The sequence below is a fragment of the Erinaceus europaeus genome, chromosome X, assembly GCF_950295315.1.
Source record: "Erinaceus europaeus chromosome X, mEriEur2.1, whole genome shotgun sequence".
Classification (NCBI taxonomy): Eukaryota; Metazoa; Chordata; class Mammalia; order Eulipotyphla; family Erinaceidae; genus Erinaceus; species Erinaceus europaeus.
In genome coordinates this window covers 123,264,133-123,279,534 of record NC_080185.1, presented here as the reverse complement: position 1 = coordinate 123,279,534, position 15,402 = coordinate 123,264,133, and the positions used below count along the sequence as shown (strand labels likewise).

Below are 15,402 nucleotides of genomic sequence, written 5' to 3'. Positions count from 1 at the left end.
TACATTCAGGTTCATAGCTTTGCGCTGGATGGTTTTAACAGTGAAGACCTAGATCTCATCCCATCTGCCCAGCCTGACAGTGAAGTCACATGCTCCTTGGGGCACCAAATAGCAGGCTAGCCGGTCCCTGCATGATAGTGAGCCGACAGGGTATGCAGGCTGCCCCAGCCTTGGGGGACCTGGGCGGCCAGGCCAGCTGCTCTGGGCTCTACTGCTCTGTCCTGTGGCCTGCCTGAGTCTCCTCCCAGGGCAGGGCCTGCTCAACACCACAGCACTAACCTGCAATTCTGTGTCTCTGATGAGAGGAACTCCTGTTGCCCCAGGCTCCAGTAAAAACTTGTGGGTGGAAGAGTTTGGGGAGAGCTGAATTGGTGTGGGGGACAGGGAGAGGGAAGGGGCTGCACTCTACCTAGAGTGTACGTCAGTCTCACGCTGTCCAGGCAGAGCCTGAGGTTAATGGGGAAGGTTCTGTGTGCCCAGACCAATGCCGAGTCACTCTTTGCTCCTGGGTCTGTGTCCTCAGCCCCAGCTGCACCCAGAATCCTCTGTTCCCATACGAGCCTCAGCTCAGTCCCTCAGTCTCCCTCTCCCCTCTTGTTTTGGCTTTCCCCACGACCCTTTTCCTAGTTATGGTTTTTTCTCCCCGTAAGCTAGACATTATTGTCTTTGACTATTTTTTTTCTGTCCCCACTTCAATCAGTTAACCAGCCTACCCCTGCTGTTACCCTGTCACCCCTTCACCATATGAAGAGTCATTTTGTGGGACAGAGCTCAGTGGCAGAGCACACTGCACGTATGAGGCCCTGAGTTAGATACTCGGCCCCCACCCACCCTCCTGTTTCTTATAGGTGTTGCACCTGAAAGAAACTCACACAGAGAGAGAGAGAGAGAGAGAGAGAGTGAGAGTGAGTCTGATTGAAATTAGGTATCTTGCAAATGAAACAGAAAAAGAAATGCTGGGGCCAGGTGGTAGTGTACCTGATTGAGCGCACACATTACAGTGTGCAAGGGCTCAGGTTTAAGACCCTGGTCCCCACCTGCAGGGGGAAAGCTTTGTGAGTGGTGAAGGAGTATTGCAGCGCTCTCTCTCTCTGTCTCTCTCTCTCTCTTTCTCTCTCTCCCTCTGTCTCCCTCTGTTCCCTCTTGATTTCTGGCTGTCTCTAGTCAATAAATAAAGAGAATTAAAAATATATTTTTAAAGTTTAAAAAAAAGAAATGCTGACTTTCTGTTATACTCTTATACCTCCATCACCATCATCATCATCTTGCTTTTAGTTCCCATCTTTAGGGCTGATGGTATTGCCTCTCTGCCTCCAATCTGTGGGTTGTTCCTTATTTTTTGACTAATATATATTTTGACTAATAATGCATAGCATTAAAAAGATTAAGAGCACTCACTCAAAAGAAAAAAATAGGAAACAATAGAAGAGAAAAAAGAGGCCGGGAACAGAAAGGGGAAGAGGGACCTGTCACTTGCCTCGGGATGGCTCTGGAGTCTTTGGGGCTCACACATTATACTTCTTTAAAGGCTTTGTGTCTACCTGCCGGACTGGCTGACTGGCCTGGGAGGCTCTGGTTTTCTTTAGATTCCACCAGAGGTATGTTTCACCAAGTTGCACTGTGTTTGCCCCTGTTGTGGGGGAGGGAAGTAGGAAAGGATCTAGTTCAAAAGCAAAACACTTTCCAGCATCTTAAAGGAGAAAGCAAAACACCTTCCTCTCGCCCTAGACAGGAAGAAGCAGCTGGCCCTCTTGTGTCCCAGAATGTGCTCCCTGCCGAAGGCGCTAGGCCAGCTGCTCCTGTCCTTCCGTTGCCAAAATGCCTCTCCCTCCCACAGCCACCTGTCAGCCTGGATGCAAGTTCGGTGAGTGTGTGGGGCCCAACAAATGCCGCTGCTTTCCAGGCTTCACCGGGGAGACCTGCAGTCAAGGTCAGTGCCACCAAGCAGGGTGCTAGTTCAACCCACCCCCAACACCCCCAGAGCTTTTCAAAACAAGTCCATCATCGCCGTGGGCTCGTGACGCATACTGTTAAGGATGTCCTCCGTCTCAGGTGCATCTTGAAATAAGAGGGGGTTTCCAAACTAGGTCTTCCCATCAGCCCTTTCAAGAGCAATGTAAAAGTCATTCTGATGTTTTTGTCCAGAAGCCAGATAAGAGGTCTGTTTTCCTCTCTAGACAAATTATCTTTATTATGCTTTTATACAATATGATTTATATTTTTATGCAAATGATTGTATATTTTTATACAATGACTGGTTTACTGAATAATAAAATTTCAGGTGTATAGTTCCACACCCTATGTGAAACCTTTGGGTAAGTAATTCACCATTTCCATCACCAGATTCCTGTCCTTCTCCTTCTAAAAACCTTCATAGCTCTCACTAAGTTTTTTATATTTTATTTCTTTATTTTTATAAGAAATTGAGAGGGAGATAAGGATAGACAGAGAGAGAGAGACAGACAGACAGACAGACACCTTCAGCACTGCTCCCCACCCTGCAGGTGGGGACCTGGGGCTTGAACCTGGGTTCTTGTGTGCTACTTAGGATGTTATTAAGCTACTGAAGTAGACCTGCTTTTTCCTAAAAATATCTACCAATGTGAAAGGATAGGAATGAAAAAGTGAACATGCCCATCACAGTCTTATTCTAGGCCAAGCCCATGGTTTCTCCTAGATTGCCAGAGGAATCGTCTAGAACACCACAAACACAAACACACGTGTGAGCACACACAGAACAGTCTCAGGCTGCGCGTGGCCATATCCTGGTCCCCAGTAGAAATGATTTTATCAAATATGTGAAGAAAACAATACCTTATTTAACCCGTGTCATTGAATCAATATCTCTCTCTCTCTCCCTCTCTCTCCCTTTTAAAGCAGTACTGAATCTGACCTCATTTTACACATGTCCTGGTCCCCTTGAATTGGGATTTTAAAAGGATAAATATCTAAAAATGGAATTGTTGGGCTGAATGAATATGCATTTTTTTATAATTGGCCTATTTTCAAAGGCAGTTTGTGACTTCTGTCACATAGGCTGCTCATATGAAGACACAAAGGAGGGGGCCAGGCAGTGGAGCACTTGGTTAAGCGCACACATTACAGTGCTCAAGGATCCAGGTTCAAGCCCCTGGTTCCCACCTGCAGGGGGAAAGCTTCACGAGTGGTGAAGCAGGGCTGCAGGTATCTCTCTGTCTTTTTCCCTCTATATCTTCCCCTCTCAATTTCTCTCTGTCTCTATACAATAATAAATAAATAAAACATCAAAAATTATTTTTAAATGAAGATACAAAGGCACTTATGCCAGCCTGTGCATTTCATCTCCCATGAAGAATCACCAGGTAAAATACTGATAACTAGCTAAATGTAGATTTCAGATAGCTAACAAGCCATTTTATGTTGAGTGTATCTTCCAAATATTGTACTACTAATAAAGAGGACTAGTCATTTGTCTGAAATCCTAGTGTAAACGGACATTCTGTATTTTGAGTTGTTAAATTCAGACACCTTACCCCAGAGGACATCTGAAGACATTGGCAGGGTCTCTACCGTCACCTAGTAGGCAGATGCCAGGGTTGCTGCCAGACATCCTCCTGTGCCCATGACAAGTGATGTGCCCTGAGTGTCAGCAGTGCAAAGGCTGAGAAGCGCAGGGATGAAGAAATCTGCAGCCACTAAAAAAAGCCTCAGGTTTTTAATTTTTTTTTATTTATAAAAAGGAAACATTGACAAAACCATAGGACAAGAGGGGTACAACTCCACACAGTTCCCACCACCAGACCCCTGTATCCCATCCCCTCCCCTGATAGCTTTCCTGTTCTTTAACCCCCTGGGAGTATGGACCCAAGATCATTGTGGGATGCAGAAGGTAGAAGGTCTGGCTTCTGTAATTGCTTACCCACTGAACATGGGCATTGACAGGTTGATCCCTACTCCCAGCCCACCTCTCTCTTTCCCTAGTGGTGAAGAAGAGCCTCAGTTCTATCGTGCAGTTGACCAGAGAGCAGCAGGTCAAGCTCGACTGCCAGGATTCTAGAAAAGAGAGTTGAATTTCAGAGAAGAGCAGGCAGCTACTCTACCAGGCCCAGCCCTTATGCCAAGCCCAGAGGTTACCCTTGCACACTAGAAGTAGCCTTCCATGAGCCAGAGAGAGGAATTTCAGGATCTCTCTGCCTTGTTCCTAGCAGAGGCCCGAGGTACTCAGGAGCTAGACTCGCAGCTGGCTCCCTTCCCAGGAAGTTGATCCAGAAAATCTGTTTTTCCATAGGCCTAGGATTCGGTACTGTGGTACCTTCTCAGGAAATTTGGAATAGATGAGATGTTTTTCATGCTTGTTTTCAAATGCCCATAAGATTGAGAGTCAATGGAGTGGTCCAGTTGGCTCAGGACTGGGACTTTCCCTGTACAGTCTCCCGTCCCAGGGCAGACCTACCAAAGTCCAGATATTCCTTTAATAGAGATGGGCCTCAGCCCTCAACTGGCGTCTTTCCCAAAAGTGCTTCTTCTAAGACACCTGGCTTTCCTATTTTGTCCAATTAGCATTTTAACATTGGAGGATTTAGCTTTTCCCGGGTGGAGGGGCTGACGAATGGACAAGAGGGTTCAAGTGCCCAGTTCAAATCCCCATAAAAGGGATTTTTTTCAATCAAATCCACTTGTTTCTCTTCCAGAATATGCTTTCCTATTGCCACACTGGATTTCACTCTCTGTGGAGTTGTCTGCTTCTGTCTATCTTCCTTAGAGAGAGAGAGAAAGTGAAAGAGAGTGATCATGACCACATGATCACATTTCCAAAGAACAGACCCTCTACCATCTACCCTCTACCCATGAGGACATGTAAAGCCTTCTTTCCCTTCTGTAGCACGCTCCCTTTCAATAAAAAAGATGTTGATCCAAGGGCCAGCAAAGTAGCTCACTTAGATAGAATGCAACCCAAGTTTGAACTCAGCCCCCATCACACTGGAGGAAGCTTTGATGCTGTGACATTTTTTTTCTCCTCTCTCTCTTTCTCTTTGTCTCTCTCTATCTTAAAAACTCAGTCTGGAGTGGTGAAGCTCTGATGATGACAAAACAAAGAAACAATAATGCTGTTACTGTGATCACTTTGGTACAGATTTTCAGTGCCCCTACACCCATGTTTCTGTTGGGTGTGTGCCCAGGAGTGGAATTGCTGTCTCTGGCTTTCGTTAACTGTGCCAAAGTGGTTCTACCTATGCTTGTTCCCTGCAGTGGTATCTGAGCACTCCCTTTGCTCTGCATCCTGGATGTGACATTAAAAAATTATTTATTTATTTGTCATTGCTGGGACTTCACTACTCCACAATACTTTTTTTTTAATTGGGGAGAGTCATGGTTTATAGTATATACAGTTGTTGGTACATGTGTAAAATTTCTCAGTTTTCTGCAAAAACACTCTCCCCCCCCCAGCCTAGGCCCCCCTCCACCATCATGCACCAGCACCTGAAAGTTGTCCTTTACTTTGGCTGAACACACCAAACCCAGTCCAAGTTCTGCTCTGTGTTTCACTGTTCTTATTTCTCAATTTCTGGAAGGTAACATTTTTGAATTGTCTTTTTAAAATTTTTATTAGTGATTTAATAATGATTAACAAGATTGTAAGATAACAGGGGTTCAGTTCCACTCAGTTCCCACCAGCAGAGTTCTGTGTCCCATCCCTTCCATTGGAAGCTTACCTATTCTTCTGAGATCAGACAACACTGGGTGTGTTCAGGGTAGTCTGGCCATAGACAGAAGTTTCCCTATTCTTTATCCCTCTGAGGGTATGGACCAAAGTTCTTTCCTTTCCTTTCCTTTCCTTTCCTTTCCTTTCCTTTCCTTTCCTTTCCTTTCCTTTCCTTTCCCTTTCTCCTTCTCTTTCGCCTCTTTTTTTTTTTTTTAAACCAGAGCACTGCTCAGCTCAGGCTGATGGTAGCACAGGGGGAATTGTACCTGAGACTTTGGATCCTCAGGCAGGAAAGTCTCTGCATAACCATTATGCTATTTACCCCCACCCTGGACCAAAATTCTTTATGGGGTACAGAAGGGGGAGTTCTGGCTTCTGTAGTTGCTTCTCCACTGGACATGGGCAATGGTAGTCGATCCATACCCCCAGCCTTTCTCTCTCTTTCCCTAGTGGGGCAGGGCTCTAGAGAGGTGAGGGAACATGACTTTTTAATGATGGTTGTAACAGAGAACTCGCAGGTAGGCCCCAGGGAGACCCCCGCACAGTTCCACATCAGGATGTGTCCCCATTCAACTAGCCTAACTGTGCTCTCCTACTGTCCTTGCAGATGTGAACGAGTGTGGAATAAAGCCCCGGCCATGCCAACACCGGTGTGTGAACACTCACGGCAGCTACAAGTGCTTCTGCCTCAGTGGCCACATGCTCATGCCAGACGCCACTTGTGCCAGTAAGTTTCAGCCATCAGGCTGCTCTTGGTCAGCCTGTGACACTTGACTCTTGCCCTTTGATGCTAAGTCAGCTTGAGCCATTAAAAAAAAAAAAAAAAGCAAAGCGCAGGGACCAGCAGAAGGATCCCGGTTCAGGTCCCCAGCTCCCCACCTGCAGGGGAGTCGCTTCACAGGCGGTGAAGCAGGTCTGCAGGTGTCTTTCTCTCCCCCTCTCTGTCTTCCCCTCCTCTCTCCATTTCTCTCTGTCCTATCCAACAACGATGACATCAAGAACAACAATAATGACTACGACAATAAAACAAGGACAACAAAAGGGAAAATAAATAAAGATTTTTTAAAAGACCCCAATAAAGAAATTAAAAATAAATACCAAACCAGAAACTCTTCCATTTCTTTTTCTTAAGTCAACATTTCCCCAGTAAAGTGATCTAAGAAAAAAAACAAAACAAACAAAAAAAACCAACACTTGTGTCATCCCAGGATAGAATACCTTTGGACACTTTTTTTAAATTGTGGCAAAACACATCATGTGAAAGCCCCCGTTTTTATCATTGTATTTCATTTTGGGATGGTTGTTGCTCTACTCCGAGCTATATCTCCACTATTGCCATTGTAATCATGGCAATGTATGCGATTCAGGGGGCATTTAGTGTGCCTGTGGTGTCGCACGCCTGTCACAACTGTCTACTTCTGGAACATCTTCCGCACCACAGAAGGGCCCCATGCCCGTTAGCAGCAGTTCTCTACTTCTCCTCCTCAGCCCCTAGCACCCACCAGCCTTCTTTCTGTCTCTCTGGATTTGCCTATTCCAGAATCATCTTTTCAAATAAAGACTCCCTGGGGAGAAAAAGAGCTCAGCCATCTATGTTTCTGGGGATGTAGTGGGTTTGTCTTGAAAGTAAGCGTGTTGAACAAAATCAGCGAACTGTCCGAGGGAGGTGATAAACTGAAATTCCATCTTGGGACATCCGTCCTCCCCACCAACCACCTTTCTCACGGCCCTTGCCCCACTTGCTCAAAGATTAGTGACTCTTGTGGGAAATGCTTTCTGATTCACATTCCTGAGAAGAAAAGACCTTCTGTGATAGAGCCAAAACCACTGTCCTGTGGGAGGGGAACGACTATTTATTGAGGAGCAGGGAAAGGCTTGTCAGGCTTTCTGTTACAGCCGAAAAGCAACCTCATCCTCCCCTGTTCCCCTGCTCCTCCCCACTGCACCCTCCTTTGACAGAAACCCCCAGCAACCCTGGTATTCTGGCATTCTGCCTGTGGTCATAGAACCACTTAGGTTCACGGCTTCACTCCCCAGCCTGGTCCTTGTGCCATCTGCCCTGTCTTGACAAAGCACCCTGACCCCACAAGTCATCTAGCTCTGCTGTTAGCAAGCAAAAATAAGAGAGACGAAGCAGGCATTCAGAGAGTCTTTAAAATCCATATTGTTATAAATTAAATGGAAAATCATAAGCGACAAATACAACCACTACCCGACAGTATTTTGCCAGAAATGCCTCCCCCTAACCCCCCTTGGGAACCACTGTCCAGACTTTAATAGTAATCATTTAAACATTTTATATATATATATATATATATATATATACATACATATATACATATATATGCTAATGGATGTTTCTGAATCATTCCGTGAAAACTCTTGTCAGTACCCCCACCCCAAAGATGTTTATGCCCCCAAATGGAAAGACAGAATTAGGTAGAATTCGAAGATTAAGTGAAAAGAAAACAACTGGAGAGCAAAAAGAATGAGCTAGAAATGGGGGTGTCTGCTTCACCCCCCTTCCTGGTGTGTCTGTCTCTGTCCCCACTTTGTCTGCTTGCAGAAAGGCGAGTGTTTTCTGTGCCTCTGATTGGAGCTCAGGGTGTCAGATAACCTGGGCCTCTCTCCCTGGTGCTGATTTGATCTCACCTGGCCTACTGCAGTCTCTTGTCAGCTGGGCGTCGGGTATGTTACAGATGGAGGTGGGTGAAGGGAGGACATTCACCATGCTCACCTGCTGCCCACCCTTATTACAATGCACATGTGGTAGGTACATCCCCACTAAGGAAAGAGGCTGTTGTGAGATAAGTTGTCTTTAGCGACCAGTGACAGAGAAGACTGTCCAAGTGTCTTGTGTCCTAGAAAAGTTGGAAAGAGCCAGAAGAGCTCAACAGACACTCATCTCTGTCATCCTCTGGTCACTCATTGATTTTTTTAAAAATTTTATTATTTTTTTTAAAGTTCCTTATTTGGGATTAATGGTTTATAGTAAAATACAATCGTTTGTACATGCATGACACTTCTCAGTTTTCCACATAACAATACCACCCCCACTAGGTCCTTCTCTGCCATCATGTTCCAGGACCTGAACCCTCCCCCTCCCACCCCAGGGTCTTTTTTTTTCTTTATTGGGGGATTAATGTTTGTATAGTAGACAGTAAAATATAATAGTTTGTACATGCATAACATTTCCCAGTTTTCCACATAACAATTCAACCCCTACTAAGTCCTCCTCTGCCATCCTGTTCCAGGACCTGAACTCTCCCCCCACCCACCCCAGAGTCTTTTACTTTGGTGCAATACACCAACTCCAGTCCAAGTTCTGCTTAGTGTTTTCTCTCCTGATCTTGTTTTTCAACTTCTGCCTGTGAGTGAGATCATCCCATATTCATCCTTCTGTTTCTGACTTCTTTCACTTAACATGATTTCTTCAAGCTCCATCCAAGAAGGGCTGAAAACAGTGAAGTCACCATTTTTAATAGCTGAGTAGTATTCCATTGTGTCTATAGACCACAACTTGCTCAGCCACTCATCTGTTGTTGGACACCTGGGTTGCTTCCAGGTTTTTGGCTATTACAAATTGTGCTGCTATGAACATGGGTATACACACATCTTTTTGGATGGATTTGGACGGATGTATTTGGTTCCTTGCTATATATTCTCAGGAGAGGAATTGCAGGGTCATAGGGTAGGTCCATTTCTAGCCTTCTGAGAGTTCTCCAGCTGCTCTCCACAGGGGCTGGACCAATTGACATTCACACCAGCAATGCAGGAGGGTATCCATTGATCTTGCTCTCATGCTTGTGACCTCATAGTCACAAGATGGCTGTCACGTCTCCCTCTGGGCATTACGCAGGCATTGAAAGTAAGCAAGACAAAGGGGAAGGAGTGTTATCCATGAATAAATGCCTCTTTCAGAAGTGCCAGGAGCCGGCCCCGGTGAAAGTAATTAAGAGTCCCTGAAGGAAAGGGGGAGTTGGTGAGATGAATGAAGCGAGAGACACATCAGGTGCAGGAGAGAGGCCTCTCTCTCTCTCTCTCTCTCTCTCTCTCTGCAGAGGTTTATTATTTAAACACTTTTTGCCCAGATATAGTTGACATTATGTAATATTTTCATTAACATCAAGGATACAGATGATATCATGTATAATTGTTTTCATTAACATCAGGAATAACCTTAAACAACATTATTATTACTATAGGTATGTTTTCCTTAGAAAGTTCCCTAGGTCTGGGGCATCCTGATCTTCCCTTGAAAGTTTCTTGGGTCTGGGGTAGTCTAAATCTACCCTTGAACGTTTCCTTGGTCTGGGGTAGTCTAAATTTTCCCTTGAAAGTTCCCTTGAAATGACCATCTGTGTTTTGACCATCTCCCTGTTCTGACCTCCTGTATGAATAAACATTTTTCCCTGGAGCTAAATCTAATAGCTTTTCTTCTTAACCCATTCTTGGATGGGTCTGACTAGATCATAGTAGGCTGTCCACCTAAAGAAATCTTCTGCTGTAAGGTAAGCACACACCACAGGGGCTCTCTTCTGGTTAGCCTTTGCATATATGAAAGTTCACTAACTTTTAGCTAATGAAAGTTTACTAAAATCTACCCATATATCCTGACATCAGCTATTTAACTACACATCCTCTGTATTCATCATGAATGCCTGTAAGTGGAAGCAGGGGTTTGTGGGTGAGGGTCAGCAATAGGCCTCTTTATAATTAGGTGAAGACCACAGTCTGTCACTTATACTATAAGCCACCCGTAATTCTGGCTTTTGGTCTGAGTCCAGCTAATAGAGAAGCTGTAATGGTGACAGAACGGCTCCTTTTCTGAAAGCCTCCCAGTGGGTACAGCAGCCTCAGTCAGCTCTTAGGTCATCTGTAGTCTTGTCACACTCACTGCCATAATTGTTGTCACAATGTACTTCCCCCAGGCATCTCCTTTTATTGTCCCCAGGGATATTTGTGCATCTCCGATATAGCCAATAGGTCTTTAAATGACCAATGTAAGGAGAAATGGCTTCAGTTTAGTCAAGGACTTTCCGCTTTGCAGTCAGCCCTCGTCTGCTGGGGCTGTGCCATACCGCAGGCCCGACTTTGCTCCCGCCACAGAAGCAGCAGCATTTGTTCCAGAAGCTGGAAGAAGATTCCCTCCGGAGAATTCATCTGTAGATCTCTTTGGTCATAGCTAGGTCATATAGCTACTCCCCTCTTGCTGCGAGGGAAATTGGGGGAAGAAAGGAAAACATTTGATTTCCCAGCCCCAGTGATGGGAATGGCAAGAGGAAAGGGCTCCAGAATGGCCTTGGGGCCCCCTGATTGGCTGAAGCTGCCGCATATTTCAATACAGGCATCTGCATGACCCAATCTCAGGACTCCCATGGAGGCTGAATCTGCACAGAGAGCTTCCTAGAACAGCTCCTCTACCCTGGCTGCTCGGATCAACCAGCTACAGCAGAGGGTGTGGGGGTCTGTAGAAAGGTGACAGAAAGGAGGGACTGGAGCTCCCACATGAGGAGAGAAAGGTCCAGTTGGAGGGGTCCATGCCCCCGCAAAACAGTCCAGTTCAGTGTGCTGGCCACCACAGCAGGCAAGGGTCAGGATTTAGCTCGGGGACCACCTGCTCAGATTACTTCTGGCCCTGCATCTATCAACAGCACATAGACGACGGAGCTGCTCCTGTCTCCCCAGTAAGCATTGCTCACCTCAAGAGCACACACTAATCCTGATCCACATTGCAGACTCCAGGACGTGTGCCAGGACCTCCTGCCAGTATGGCTGTGAAGACACTGCAGAGGGGCCCCGCTGTCTCTGCCCGTCCTCAGGACTCCGCCTGGCCCCTAACGGGAGACTCTGTATAGGTACCAAGGCGCCCACACCTCCTCCTGAACCTTCTCTTTGCTCACTTCCTCTTGTGTTGACTAGCTGTGTGAGTTCCTGAAAGTAGAGCATGTCGTCCCTTTCTGAGAAGGCATTTTTAGCCATGCAGGCTCACTTTGGGTGCCAGCAGCCACACTTTTCTTGCCTTTCAGAATTGCCTAAGGCCATAGGAAAAAGAGAAAGAAAATTTCATTTTAGTAGACTGACCTTGGTGTTCTACTTAATGACCTTCTGATGGAAATCCCCCCACTTTCTGTTGTCATTCTGTAAATGAGACCCTAGATGGCCCCCTTTGGGCTTTATTCTGGCTTCTGGATAATATTTTCCTGGGAACATGTATTTACTTATCTTTTTCTCTTATATTTCACGTATAAGATGACTGAAAATAGTGTGTGTATATATTTTTGTTAGCATGTAACCAATTTCCAATTGTTTTTAAAAATATTTATTATTTCTTAACTAGATAAGAGAGAAGGAGGGAAAAAAAGGAAAAAAGAGAGAAGGAGAGAGAGAGAGAAAGAGAGAGAGAGAGAGACCTGTAGCCATTTCACCGCTTGTGAAGCTTCCATCCTGCAGGTGGGGCCCAAGGTCCTTGCACATGGTAACCTGTGTGCTCAGCCGAGTGTGCCACTGCCCTGCCCTCCCTTTGTTTTTAAAGTTTGCTCTAAATCATACCCAGAAAAGTTACCCTAATTAATTCCACTTGGAGAAAATAAGCAGATTAAAGCAATGTTCCATTTGTAACTTGGAGCTGAGTCAAAGCCCGGTGTCTCTGAGAGACTGGGGAAGAGTGTTTCCTTCTGGGGCAAGGGCATTGGCCCAGGTGGGGTCAGAAGAGATGGGGCAGGTGCAGCCGTGGGCGGGTAGAGAGATTGAGTGCCGAGGACTCCAGGTGGGGTGCCCACAGGGCTCCTTCGCCAGCTGATCACACATCCTATTCATTTTCTTCTTCATCCCCTAATGGATTTGAATTATGTTCGATTCACCCACCCCACCCTCCAAAATCATATGTATTCCCAGTAACTTCTTTTTTTATTATCTTTTATTTACTTGATAGAGACGACCAGATAGCTAGAGGGAAGAGGGAGATAGGGAGGAAGACAGACAGAGAGACACCTGCAGACCTGCTTCACCACTCATGAAGCTTTCTCCCTGCAAGTGGGGACTGGGAGCTTGAACCTGGGTCCTTGCACATTGTGACGTGTGCTCACCAGATGTGCCAGTATCTTCTTAATTGCATCGCACTACATGCACATACTATTCAGAGCAAGTGGACTCAAAACATTGGTTTGGGACATCAAACCAAATCATGCAACTCCTACTTGCGTGTGCATGAAGCATGTGGTGGTGTGGTGGTGTGTTTCCGAGGGGGAGTGATCTTGGCAGTCGTCACCGTCCCCACTTGTGTATCCTAGACACTGACGAGTGTGCCTCTGGTGAAGCCGTGTGCCCCTCCAATCGGCGGTGTGTGAACACATTTGGAAGCTACTACTGCAAGTGTCACGTTGGTTTTGAGCTGAAGTACATCAGCGGCCGATATGACTGCAGAGGTAAAAACTGGGGGGTTCTGTCCCATTTTCCTCTCCTAGCCTAACCTGGACGCTTTCTCGACAAGACGTCGTGATGTCAACTCTGTCTCATAGCTGAACTGTCAACTACACTGACCGCTGCAGCCACACAGGAAAAAAGAAAAAAAAAAGAAGTCTCATTATTAAGGTTGCTGATTTGTGTTTTTTAATTAATTTAAATTTAATTTGATATCTTATTGCCATCAAGATTATCGCTGGGGCTCAGTGTCTACACTACGGATCTAACACTCCCAGCAGCCATGTTTGCTTTTTCTTTCCTTTCATCTATAGAGACAGAGAGAAATTTAAAGGGAAGGGTGAAGTAAAGAGGGAGGGAGAAAGAGAGGCACCTACAGCTCTGCTTTCACTGTTTATGAAGCCCCCTCCCCAGCAGGTGGGGACCAGGAGCTTGAACCTGGGTTCTCGCCCGTGGAAACATGTACGCTCAACCAGGTGCGCCACCGCCTGGCCCCATGGTTGCTGACACACTTCTTCTTCTTCTAGCGTTTGCCCTTCTTCCGTAGCCAGTCAACAGCGTCAGGTTGAGCCTGATGTAAAGTTTCGCTGACACACTGAGAAGTCTCCTAACAAGAATTAGATGAAGCCGGATCATAAAGATGTTAAAACAAGGCACTTCAATCTCTAGGGTGATCTATAGGGTGCAAAAATATCTTGAGATAGGTTGTATGGACTTTTTTAAAAAAAATTTTTATTTAAGAAAGGATTAATGAACAAAAACATAAGGTAGGAGGGATACAACTCCACACAATTCTCACCACCCAATCTCCATAACCCACCCCCTCCCATGATAGCTTTCCCATTCTCTAGCCCTCTGGGAGCATGGACCCAGGGACGTTGAGGGTTGCAGAAGGTAGAAGGTCTGGCTTCTGTAATTGCTTCCCCGCTGAACATGGGCGTTGACTGATCGGTCCATACTCCCAGTCTGCCTCTCTCTTTCCCTAGTAAGGTGTGTCTCTGGGGAAGCTGAGCTCCAGGACACATTGGTGGGGTCTTCAATCCAGGGAAGCCTGGCCAGCATCCTGGTGGCATCTGGAACCTGGTGATTGAAAAGAGAGTTAACATACGAAGCCAAACAATTTGTTGAGCAATCATGGATCCCAAGCTTGGAATAGTGGAGAGGAAGTGTTAGGGAGGTACTCACTGCAAACTCTAGTGTACTACTGCTTTCAGGTATATATTTTGCAGTAGTTTATGGATACGTGTGCACATAAGCTCTCTCTCACAGAACCTGGTGTATATCTAGGTTATGGGGCTTTGTTAGAAAGTGAACTACCTGAGATGAAATTAGAGTGTACTATAAAAGGAAAGGTCTCACCCGAGTAATGAAGCTGAAGGGTTGTCATTCCACACGTGAAGTCTCTGGACACAGTCTGAGGTGAAGCATGTTGAGGTGGCCATCGTTGCGTTGGTTAGGTTGTGATCGGCGGATGCAATATTATTTGATTTGGATTGGGAGATGCATACGGGAAAGTGGGCCCTATCCAAGGGTTCCAGGACTGGGGGAAGTAGGGGCTCTATAGTGGAGATGTGAGGTTCCTGTTGTAATTTGATCAGGTCCTGCTTTTAGTTTCCCTTTCAGATCTTCTTAATCAACTTCTGTTGATGAGTGGGATCATCCCATACTCATCTTCATCTTTCTGACTTAGTTCACTTAACATAATTCCTTCTAGCTCTGTCCAAGATGGGTCAGAGAAGGTGGGTTCATTGTTTTTGATAGCTGCATAGCCATTTGCTTAACCACTGTACTACCAAAGCCACAGGGTGTATGGACTTTTAAAACGTTTGGTTAGGGGAGTCCGGCGGTAGCGCAGTGGGTTAAGTGCAGGTGGCTCGAAGCGCGAGTACCAGCGTAAAGATCCCGGTTCAAGCCCCCAGCTCCCCACCAGCAGGGGAATTGCTTCACAGGCGGTGAAGCAGTTCTGCAGGTATCTATCTTTCTCTCCCCCCTCTGTCTTTCCCTCCTCTCTCCATTTTTCTCTGTCCTATCCAACGATGACAACATCAATAACAACAATAACTACAACAATAATAAAAAATGGGAGTGGGGCGGTAGTGCAGCAGGTTAAGTGCACTTGGCGCGAAGCACAGGGGCCCAGGATCCCAGTTCCAGCCCCCGGCTCCCTACCTGCAGGGGAGTCGCTTCACAGGCCGTGAGGCAGGTCTGCAGGTGTCTATCTTTCTCTCCCCCTCTCTGTCTTCCCACCTCTCTCCATTTCTCTCCGTCCTGTCCAACAATGACGACATCAGTAACAA

The 15,402-nt window shown here is 46.1% G+C and overlaps 1 protein-coding gene across 5 annotated transcripts in view; it reads left to right on the top strand.

Annotated features, from left to right (window-relative positions):
- The window catches only part of EGFL6 (EGF like domain multiple 6), a 61,546-nt gene that overhangs the window by 24,239 nt on the left and 21,905 nt on the right, over positions 1 to 15,402 (top strand). For 3 of the 5 annotated variants that reach the window (XM_060183043.1, XM_060183042.1, XM_060183046.1), the window contains exons 3-6: positions 1,838 to 1,930; positions 6,291 to 6,410; positions 11,422 to 11,541; positions 12,976 to 13,110. In XM_060183043.1, the coding sequence (XP_060039026.1) occupies positions 1,838 to 1,930; positions 6,291 to 6,410; positions 11,422 to 11,541; positions 12,976 to 13,110 (468 nt within the window). The remainder of the gene's footprint in view (positions 1 to 1,837; positions 1,931 to 6,290; positions 6,411 to 11,421; positions 11,542 to 12,975; positions 13,111 to 15,402) is intronic. The other 2 variants (XM_060183045.1, XM_060183047.1) reach the window with 1 other exon arrangement.